General features: G+C 37.5%; 1 protein-coding gene across 1 annotated transcript in view; it reads right to left on the bottom strand.

The window, feature by feature from the left end:
- The window catches only part of ccdc39 (coiled-coil domain 39 molecular ruler complex subunit), a 12,287-nt gene extending 2,188 nt beyond the window's left edge, over nt 1-10,099 (bottom strand). Inside the window, exons 1-17 of the mRNA XM_008433298.2 lie at nt 9,880-10,099; nt 8,631-8,750; nt 7,225-7,371; nt 6,985-7,143; nt 6,815-6,907; nt 5,855-5,983; nt 5,570-5,761; nt 5,381-5,484; nt 5,160-5,292; nt 4,699-4,893; nt 4,425-4,589; nt 4,197-4,334; nt 2,869-3,077; nt 1,918-2,035; nt 1,682-1,841; nt 1,473-1,579; nt 216-356 (exon numbers count right to left, since the gene is read on the bottom strand). Coding sequence (XP_008431520.1) covers nt 216-356; nt 1,473-1,579; nt 1,682-1,841; nt 1,918-2,035; nt 2,869-3,077; nt 4,197-4,334; nt 4,425-4,589; nt 4,699-4,893; nt 5,160-5,292; nt 5,381-5,484; nt 5,570-5,761; nt 5,855-5,983; nt 6,815-6,907; nt 6,985-7,143; nt 7,225-7,371; nt 8,631-8,750; nt 9,880-10,005 — 2,436 coding nt within the window. The 5' untranslated portion in view covers nt 10,006-10,099. The remainder of the gene's footprint in view (nt 1-215; nt 357-1,472; nt 1,580-1,681; nt 1,842-1,917; nt 2,036-2,868; nt 3,078-4,196; nt 4,335-4,424; nt 4,590-4,698; nt 4,894-5,159; nt 5,293-5,380; nt 5,485-5,569; nt 5,762-5,854; nt 5,984-6,814; nt 6,908-6,984; nt 7,144-7,224; nt 7,372-8,630; nt 8,751-9,879) is intronic.
- Nucleotides 10,100-10,523: the final 424 nt, after the last annotated feature.

Here is a 10,523-nt window from a genome sequence, read left to right as displayed (position 1 = left end):
ATAGATAGATAGATAGATAGATAGATAGATAGATAGATAGATAGATAGATAGATAGATAGATAGATAGATAGATAGATAGATAGATAGATAGATATTTTCTTTAAAATGCCAAGTTGTGTTTTGGAAACCTGTATCTTATTCTGTTCCAACTGTAACTGCCTGTACAGATAGATGTAAAAAGTGTTTATCAAAGTGTCACAACTTCTTCTCCGACCTGATTCTTGACTCTGCCAAGTCTCTCCTGCACAGAAGCTGCTTCTTTGTTCAGATTACCAATAAGACCATGCATGTGATGTATCTTTTCCTTCTCCACCTTCTCTTCTAGCACGAGGCTCTCCCAGGTGTTGTTCATGTCCTGCAAATGGAGGCCGGTACAAAGACACACACATAAACAGACGGGCGCGCACAAAAGGCACAAAGGTTTTCACCCAGACAGAGATTCACACCAGATGGGTGTGACATGAGTCCCAGAGCTGGGTTATTGTAGTCGTGATAGTCTCAGCTGGATTTTGAATTACAGTAACAATTATTTCCACATGCAGGAAATGAGAACCACGAATAAGAATAACATGGATAACAGCACCTCTATTCCACAATTTAGAATATGACGCTGTTTGTCAGATTAAAAGTTTCTTTTGATGACAACCTCTGAGCAGCTATCAAATACTTCTCCTTAAAGACACATTTCTATTTTTAAAAACAGGTTTGTTTTGGTCTCATGTAATATTCTAATTTTAATTGTTGTGTTTTTATTAGCTGTAAGCAGAAAATTATCATCAAAAAGAGAAATAGAGGTGCTAAAACATCAGTATTTGTCTAATTAGTTTATATGACTAGATAAATGTGATGCATAGGCAACATCCGCAAATAGCAACGATGGACAAGTGGGGGGGAAATTTTTGCTTCAAAAATAAATCTGGAAAACAACGACTGTTGTGTTCAAGTTGTGCTAAAACGAATTAGCCAATCAGCAAAGCTATTCAAGCCTAGAATAGCATCTCAATGCTAAACAATCAGCGTTCACAGTTCAAACTTCTAAAATATATATTTTTAAATAAGTCACATGAATGATCAGGGCTTCCTGAAACACTTGAAAGTTGAATGGATTCCATCCTTCAAAAAATGTTGTTATTGTTGAGCTCAAATGTCTGTTTATTCAATATTTTAGCAGCAAAAATGCATTTTGAATGGAAAATAAAATGGTTTTTGATGAAAATGTGATTAATTAATTACAGACCTGCAATTAACTCCATTAAAAATTTGATTAGTGGGTTATCACTGATCAGGCTAATATAGATTATTGTTTCTCCACCCCAACCCCCTTTTTTTTTGTTGATAAATCGCACATTGTAATAAGCAATATTTAGCTGTTGTTCAGTTTATGTTAACATTTCTGATCACCAGTTTCTGACATTCACTTGCTTTTCGCCTAAACCGTATAGAGAATCAGCCGACTTGTTTTTCACAGAACCTGAATTTTCTGGTGGAGCTCTTGAATTTGCTTCTTCTTAGACTTCAGCATTTTCTCGGCGGACTTCAGCTCTTCCTCCAGCTGCTCCTTTTCCTGGTACTCTTCACCTTTAACAAACATAATCAGTGTTGGTTTTGACCAAAACATAAGGCAACTTTCACAAGCACAAGAGCTGCGTTTCCGCTTCCAGAATTTCCCGCCAGACGTACTGAATTTCTTAATTTTCCTGAGGCTGCTGCTGTAATCAGAGCATCGACCAGAGAACAACTGGATGGTGTTCTTCAGAGCCTCGGTTTCAAGCTCCATCCTGTGCATGTGCGCCCTCATTTCTTCTGACTTCCGTCTGAGTTCCTCCTTGTCCAGCGAGGCCTGGTGGAGAAAACACACAGCAAATTCAAGACGTTTTTGGTGTGCAGGGAAGACAACAGTGTGAAAGGCGTCTCACCTTAGTGATGTAGTAAATCTGGGACTTCTCGCCCTCAGAGCCCGCCAGTGAACTTTCCATGATCTCAAAGCGGTTCTTCACCGTTTCGACTTTGGATAATTCTTCATTTAATTCCATGCTGGAATAAGAGGACAAATTAACCTAACATGTCATTTATGCAAACTTTTAATTTAATTTAAAAACATGATTAAAATAACACATTCGAGCATCATTTCTATATACAGCAGCGATGAGTGATATGGTCTTAAAATTTCACTGTTATATTTTGTGGCATTGTGGTGATAAGGAAAATGATGACAATAAAAAAGACTATTTATTATTTATTCTTTAGGTAACTGCCTGGCACTGCATTTATATAGCACTCAGCTTCTATGTGCCTCAAATCTGGAACAAACTTACAGAAAACTGCAAAACAGCCGAAACACTGAGTTCCTTTAAATCAAGAAACGTGTTTAGAGTTACTTTTGACCCATAATAAATGTTACATTAACCAACATATTTTATGTTTATTGATGATTGTTAACAATGGCAGTTGACAAAATGTAATTTTGATGAATGTTTTGATGATGTTTTTATATTTTCAAGATTATGAGCTGCCTTATTGCTGAAATGTGATACACAAATACACTCGATTGACTGATTTATCGAGTTATAGCGCTATTCCCATTTTTAAAGTGTGATTTATATCACTAAGCTGCTCACTGTGACTGCATTTAATCATATTTTCAAATTGAATGATATTTATTGATGCTCTCGTGAACAATGGAGAAATTGGAAAAAAAAAATTTCGATCATACTGTCAGTTTTGTTCTTTTTCAATAACTGAAATTTATCAGGACAACGTTAAATCAAATTCTTATCACGCTTAGACCTTTTTTCACGATAAATGATAAACAATAAATGATAAACGATACGATAAATGTAGAGTATATAGTGCACAGGTTTTCTTACCTCAGTTTCAGCCTGTCCTGCTCGGTAATCTTGAGCTGATGTCTGAGCATTTCGGAGTAAACGTGAATCTCTTCCTCCCGCTCTTTCATGGCTTTCTCCAGCTCTAACTTTCTCATCTCCCATGACATCATGCTGTCCGCATCTTTATAGATGATATCTCTGATGCGCTTCACCTCTGCCTTCAAAAGGTTGTTGTTCACTAAGCCATCCTGATGGAAAATACACAAATAACTTATGATTCATGATCATTTTCTTCCCCCAATAGTAGCCACACTATACACCTTTTTTTCACTAAGAAAAGAAGCCAGGTCGCTTTTCCAGACTGCAAACATTCCTGCAATCCTGTCTTTAGTTCAAAACAAAAACATAATAATTAAATTCCTTTTATGATCCTACATGAGCAGATGTAATGATCCTAGTAAAGTACAATTCATGTATGGATTAAATTCAATATGACTCAATATTATCATGCTTTAGACTCATCTAAGACATTTACTGTTCATTGTGCTCTCATAACTTCACCCATTTTTACGCAAAAATGAAGACACACACCACACAAAGGTATTTAGATTTCCTTCATGTTAAAATGACAAATTGTAACACATCTTTTGAGATTTGATGTGACAGATTAACACAAAGCAGAACATAATTGTAAAGTTGAAGAAATTGATTGTTTGACACATTTAAGTAATTTAAATTAATTAAACATCTTCCAGAGCAGATGTTTGGCATAAAGTAGTTTCTCTCAATAGTTGTGCTTTCTTTTCATTTTAATTTAATAGTAAGTAGGACTATATCCAGTACTTTTTTTTTTTTACCAAAGCATGATTAGAGCAAATTAATTCTTCTATTAAATTTTGTATTTGGTTAACATGTTTTTGTTGAAAAAATGTTCTCACTTTTGTTTCTTGGAATAAGCTTTCTAGATCCAATAAACTGAAAAGAAAAACTAACTTAAAAACTTAAGAATCTGCCCGCCTTTTATTAAGACAAAAGAAATTCCGTCTTTTGTTTCTTTAAAATATTGCTTGCTTAATTTATTGCTGAGCAGATTAAAAAAGGCACAACAAAATGATTTAGCATAAGTTAGAAAAACAATATGGCCAGTGAATACTTTCAACTTTGGGATTGTGGACCAAAATGTTTGGACGCTACTGGTGTAATTTAACTTCACACAGAAAGGTAAGGAAAATACTGTAAGAACTTCTGGTTCTTTCTGTATTTGTTTAAGCCAGCCAAAAACTATTCCTGAGTTAGTTTCCCCTGGCCCATTGTTCCCTCTTTAGATGCTTAACATTTAACGGTATCTGGAATGGCACGTCACTCACCTGCTTCTTCAGTTTGAGCTTCTTCAACTCCTTTTCTTTGTTGACACAAAGCACCAACAGGCAGTCAACCTGCTCAGTCAGGTCTTTCTTCTGAGTCTCTAACTTCTCCATCTCTTTCTTCGCACAGCGGATGTCGATCTGCCAGAGACACACTCGCCATATGTAAAATGTATTAACTCCACTGGAACTTTAAAGGCAAATCTTTGAAGAAGTGCTTTTCAGACAGACCTCACATTCACTGAGTGCAATCTTGAGTATTTTGGCCGTCTCCTTCTTGTCTTCCAGATTGGTGGTCAGCTCATTAACCTTCACCTCCAGTATCTCGCTTTCATCGGTGTGAATGGCGCCTGACAGCTGAGCTACTTTCCTCTGAAGCATCAGTATCTTTGCCTCCTACCCAGAACAGAGCAGAGAACGAAATCAAAACACAAAGTAGAAAAAGCCGAACAGTTTGAGTGCAGGGTGCTATATTTGTGTGTATGATTTTTTTTTGTCAACATACCTGATTGTTGCTGATCATCTGCTGTCTGATGAGTGTGTTCTCCATCTTAGTGAGCTGGCTCAGCAAGTTAGTTATGGTGAACTTATTCTTGGACGTCAGGGCTAATAGATTCTTCTCCTTCGTTTTGGCACTTTGGAAATTTTGTTTCTGGCGGAACAGCTCCTCCATGAGGTCTTGCTGCTGAGCTTCCAGCATCTGTAGGAGGGAGGAAGGAAGGAATTAAACTGACTCAGTGAATCTTTTTCATACAAAAAAAAACAAATGTAGACTAAAAAAAGAAAAAAACATTTCAAATTAAAATATGTTTTGGATTAATGTGCTAATTTGGTTTCAGGTGAAAATAAAGTAAATGTCAATAAATATATCTGGACACACACAAGCTGAGAATAAAGATTTTTGTTTGTTTGTTTTAAGAAAGAAGCAGATAAGAGCAGCAAGTGGTCCGTGTCCCGGTGGCACACCTTCATGTCCTGTTCTGCCTCCAGCAGGATCTGCTCCATGTGAGCGGCTCTCTCCTCCTCACTCAGAGCGCTCTCTGTCATAAGCCTCAGCTTCTCCTGCAGCGCAGCATTGTAGCCCTCACTCTCTAGTAACCTACAACACAAACATGCAGTAACATGCAGTAACATGCAGTAACATGCGGGGTCTTAGATTCAGAGATGTTTCCTCATATCTCACTGACTTTTCGTTGTTGATGTTCTTGTCCATCTTCATCCTGGCGATTTGGGATGTAACAGACTTCATATCACCCCTGTGTTGATTCAGCGTGGTCTTGTAACTATCAAGCTGCAGGGTAAAGAAGTCTTTAAAAAAATTACAAGTCACGAATGACAAAAGCAAACATGAGCGGTGTGTGCTTTAAGAAACTGACCTCAACCTGCATCCTGGCCAGGTTTTCCTGGTGTTTCTTCAGTTCCTGCCGTAGGATGGACTTCTGCATCCTTGTCGTGGCGATGTTCCTCTGCAGCTCTCTGTTGTTGTTCCTCTCCGTGTCCAGCTTGTGCTTCATTTCTGCAACACAGGTGTTCTTTTCCCTGGTTGTCTGCCTGCCCTGAGCGATTTTCTGTAATGAAAAGAAAAAACAATAAGCTTTTGCTGCAAAAGTCCCGTTTGGTGTAGAAATACAGTTAAGTTAAGCCGGCTGTAGACATCTTACAAGTGAGCATCGCTCCATGTCTGAGTCGAGTTGCTTTTTCTGCTTGATGGTGTTTTCACACAGGTGGAAGAGGTGCTGGATCTCAGCGCGAGCTTGCTGTATATTCTCTATGGTCTTATCCAACGCTAGCTGCATGGACAAAATGTTCAGAATAATAGAAAACTACAAAGAAGGCCTCCAAATTAGCAATGAAACTATTAATCGTTTTAATCGCGATGAATCGATTACTGAAATAATTGTCAAATAACTTAGTAATCAATTAATGGTTAACTGCAATATGCAGGCTCAAAGAAAGGCCATTTGCTGAAAGAACACTACAAAAGCACAAAATCTTATCATGCATTTGTGGTCTGGTTCTTGGACAATTTTCTCAGTACACTTGAAATAAGACAAGAGTAACTTACAAGTAACTTTTCAGCAAGATATAGAATATTTGTTTAAGCAAATAATTCCTTAATATTGATGAAAAAGTACTAGCTCCAGTGGTATTATTTAGCTTATAACATGGGAAAATGTCATGTTATAATGAAACATAAGACATGTTATTTCTGGTATGCTTCACTTAATAAATTTATATATATATATATATTCCTGTTTAAAAAAGCAATTGAATTATTTGTTTATTTGCATCTTTTATTGCATGTTGCTATTAAAAGCTAAGGTGGTTAAATGAAAATATGCAGATTGACCTTTTTTTTTTAAAATTGGCACGTTTCAAAAAATTTTACAATTTTTAAAACGATTAAGCAATAATCAATAGATTAATCAATTACAAAAACAATCATTAGTTGTACACCTACTCCGAATGCAGACTAATTTCCGCTATAGAAAAAAAGAAAAAAGACACAAGGACCACAAAGTAAATTGAATACTGAAACAAACGCCAGGTCAATATTTTCCATACCAAACTAATACATTCAGTAACATGCGCAGTGTGATTGCTGTGTGTTCTTACATTACCTGCGCAGACCTAGTCTCTGTTAGCTCTCTGTCAAGTGCTTTGCGGTTTTCTTTGACCTCCAGAGTCTTCTTCTCTATACTCAGAAAGAGTGACTAAATGAGACACACAGATGGCTGTTAGTTGAGGAGGCACACGGATGACGCCAAAGCTGCAAGTGTTGCTTAACAACCTTGATCTTATGCTCGTCCATTTGGGTGTATTTCATGATGACCATTAAGTCGTCATCCTTTTTAGCCGCCTCCACTAAGAGGTTCTCCATGGTCTGTTGGTCCAGGTCCATCTGAAGCCGCAGCTCCTCCAGAGTCTGTGTTGCCTTTAGCTGGCTTTTCTGAAGACACAGAAAGAAGAATCAGAGGTACATTTCGCTACTGTATTGGTTTCTCTTCTTCAAGTCATGCAGTGTTCAGACCTCTATCCTGTCCATCTTCTCGTATGAAGACTTTATCTCTTTGTTGGCCAGAGCTGTCAGCTGACCATAGCGCTCCTGCTCTCTCTCTGCCAGGGTTTTCAGATGCTTCGTCACCTCAAGCTCTTTTTCGTTTGCCTTCAACAGAGTCTGTACGCAGTCAAACAGACAATATGATAGCACAACTTGGCTTTCTAAAACACCATGCAATGGACAGACACTAACCCACAGTCTGACACTAATACTGAACTTTCTACCAAAGTTCAGTATTAGTGTCATGATAAATGATTTGTGTGGGTCACTTTTGACCCACACAAAGTGACACATATATCCTGTACAATTCAGCAGAAAAATACACCAAAGACTAGGACTTAACTGCTGTAAGATTTTAATGCATTAAAAATTGTAACATAATTATTTCCTTTCTGGTATAGCTGCATTTCTGACACATAAACATCAGCAATGGATGACAAAGCCGCTTCTCTTGACTCACGGGGGGTTAATTCTTGCTTCCAAAAGTGATTTGATGGGAGGCTGGAAAAAATGATGGTTGTGTTCAAATTGTGCTGAAAGAAGTTAGCCTATCAGCGAAACTATTCAAGCCGAACGTAGCATTTCAACTCTAAACATGTAGCAGCAGCGCAGACGTCCCCAATGCTAATGTCAGCGTCCACAGTCTACATTTCTACAGAAGATCCATCAATGATCAGCAGATCCTGAAACACTTGAAAGCTAAACGGGGAGGGCAGCACTTTACACCAATCTGATGGTTGAATAACCTGAATAACAGATTAAAGACAATAAATATCTTTGTTGTTGGAGCTCTTTTTAATTGAATTGATAATTGCCATGTATGCCCCTTCAAGGACACACCAACAGGTCCTTTGGTGTTGCTGGCAGCCTCTCTGACCAGTTGAGCCTCATCTTTTCATCAGTGTTGGAGAAAAGTTTGATTTTTGTTAAGTTTCTGTTTTCTTATATTTTCCACAACATTCGGCTCTGGTATTCAGTGTCATCCTGTATATCCAGGATAATTCTGACAGACATGTTTCAGGATTTTCCTGATTGTAAATCGACTTGCAACTTCTGTGCAATCGGTGGTGTAAGCTATGGGAGGCTACGTCCTACTAGCATGGCTGGTCTCTACTTCAGTTTAATCAGAATAGAAATAACAACAGGTAGGAACTCAAGAAGACTAAAAGCTGAATCTGGAAGTTTACTTATGTGCAACTGGGTCAATGCATGAATTCATTCTAAAGTAAAATTGTACATAATGTAATAATAGAAACATTTCCATTATTTATGCTGTTTTAAATCACAATAACCTGATATTTCAACATTGGCATATACTTCTAAAAGCCAGTGTATGTGGTACATTTATAACATAAGGTTAGTTCCAACACACTCACCTCAGTGTTAACCAGCTGTAGTGTACTCCTCTGGAGGCTTTCATTAAGAAGATCCTGTCTATCTTTAATTTTCTTAATTTCATTCTCCTGTCGCAGAACCTCCATCTCAGCTTTATAAACCTGTTGTCGACAAAAAGGAATGTTAAAGGAATGGACATGGTCAACGACAATAAACAGGTAGACTGTAGACTTCAGTTGACGTTCAATTGGTATAGGGTCCAAACGGTGACAGAAAAACACATGCCATGCCATTACACCACCAGCAGCATACTGAACTGTTGATACAAGGATGATAGCACAACTTGGCTTTCTAAAACACCACCATCCATTGAGCTGTATCCATCCAGCTCAATGGATACAGTTTTCTAATGCTGAAACTCAAACTTAATATTTTTTGCTGAATTAAGTTCAGCCTGTTTTACTTTAGTATCTATTGGAACCAGAAAAGTATATTTTTCACCACCATCTCCTCACCTTACCTCCAGCACAAACCTGAGAGGAGTATTGAAGCTTTTATTTTGAAATGTTCAGTAGGCTTCATTTTAAAGGGCCTCGCTAATCCCGTGTGTAACATCGGTTGGGTTAAACCAGTCATACAAAAATAGCAATCACCTGCTGTGAAAAATGTGATGCTCTTATTTTGACAGTCCAATGTGGTTGTTAAGGGGTATCAAGTTTCATGAGTCATATAGTACTTACTTCCTTTGATCTTCTACCATCTTCTTGTCAAAAATCCACCCTAACTCACACTCTAACGGGGCGGCAGTTAGTGTCAGTTACACTCTGCGTTTCTGCGGTTGTAACCGATAAATATAACTGATAAATGTTTCAAACAGCTGTCCCTATGTATTGCTATGGCAGGCCCCAATTAGAGATAATGCTCCATTAAGTTAACAAAAGACAACAAGAAAATGCCTGAGAAACAACTTCCTAAAATAAACAAAATATCCTTCAAATTAAACAATAAAGAAAACACATTCAATGTAAATTACATAGTTTGGCAATTTAAGAGTTCACTTCTACTTCTCAAATAACTGATAATCAGCTCTCAAACGTTTGGTGCTTTTAAACGCTATAACGTTTCACGCTGAAGACCTGTTTTGCTACAGTTCTACTTTTAATATTCATATTTAGCCACCGGACAGATATCTATACTTAGCTTAAGCTTATAATGCATTTGAGTAAAATATATGCTGCGCGTACAAAGGTAGCTCGAGGGAGTTTTGTTAACTGTCCGTGGCTGCCTTACCTCCTCCAGCAGAGCTCTGTTGGCATCGCTCAGTTCAGGAAGAGCAAAGGTATAATCCCAGCCAATTTCAGATAATATTTTGTCTAAATCAGGGTTATTAAACTGATTAAAATCAGAGTCAGCCATTTTTTCTGTCCTGCTTGACAGCGAAGACTTCCGAAACGTCCTGAAACAGGGAAGCAGTTTCTGTCCTTTACACTGTTAGTAGTCACCCGTGGCAACCGCACGCGCTTACATCACCACAAGAGGGCTGCGCGCGACCAGAAAGGAAGAGCTCAACGTCTTGCTGCGTTTCCTCTGTAGATCAAAAAGTGCCACAAAGTAATGTTTTAATACATAATAAAATTTGTACTTCAATCTGTCACTAATTGTTTACAAATTAATACTTACTACTTGTTGAGGAAAAGTGACGTTAATTACAAATAATTAAATAATACAATTCTTAAGTCTGGTCTGTAAATATTAACCATAACTGAAAGTGATAGATTTTATAACAAGTCAAATTATATTAAAACCGACAATGGCTAAATAAGCGAGAGAAACTGCTTATTTCGTGTGACTTCAATAAGAAATATAACAGGCTATAATTCAAAAAAGGTGACACAATCACCTAAATGCATCCTTTACAAGTTAACAAAAATACA

The sequence above is a fragment of the Poecilia reticulata genome, linkage group LG17 (assembly GCF_000633615.1).
Source record: "Poecilia reticulata strain Guanapo linkage group LG17, Guppy_female_1.0+MT, whole genome shotgun sequence".
In the NCBI taxonomy this organism is placed as follows: Eukaryota; Metazoa; Chordata; class Actinopteri; order Cyprinodontiformes; family Poeciliidae; genus Poecilia; species Poecilia reticulata.
The sequence above is the reverse complement of the archived record's forward strand: the minus strand, read 5'-3'. Positions and strand labels throughout refer to the sequence as shown.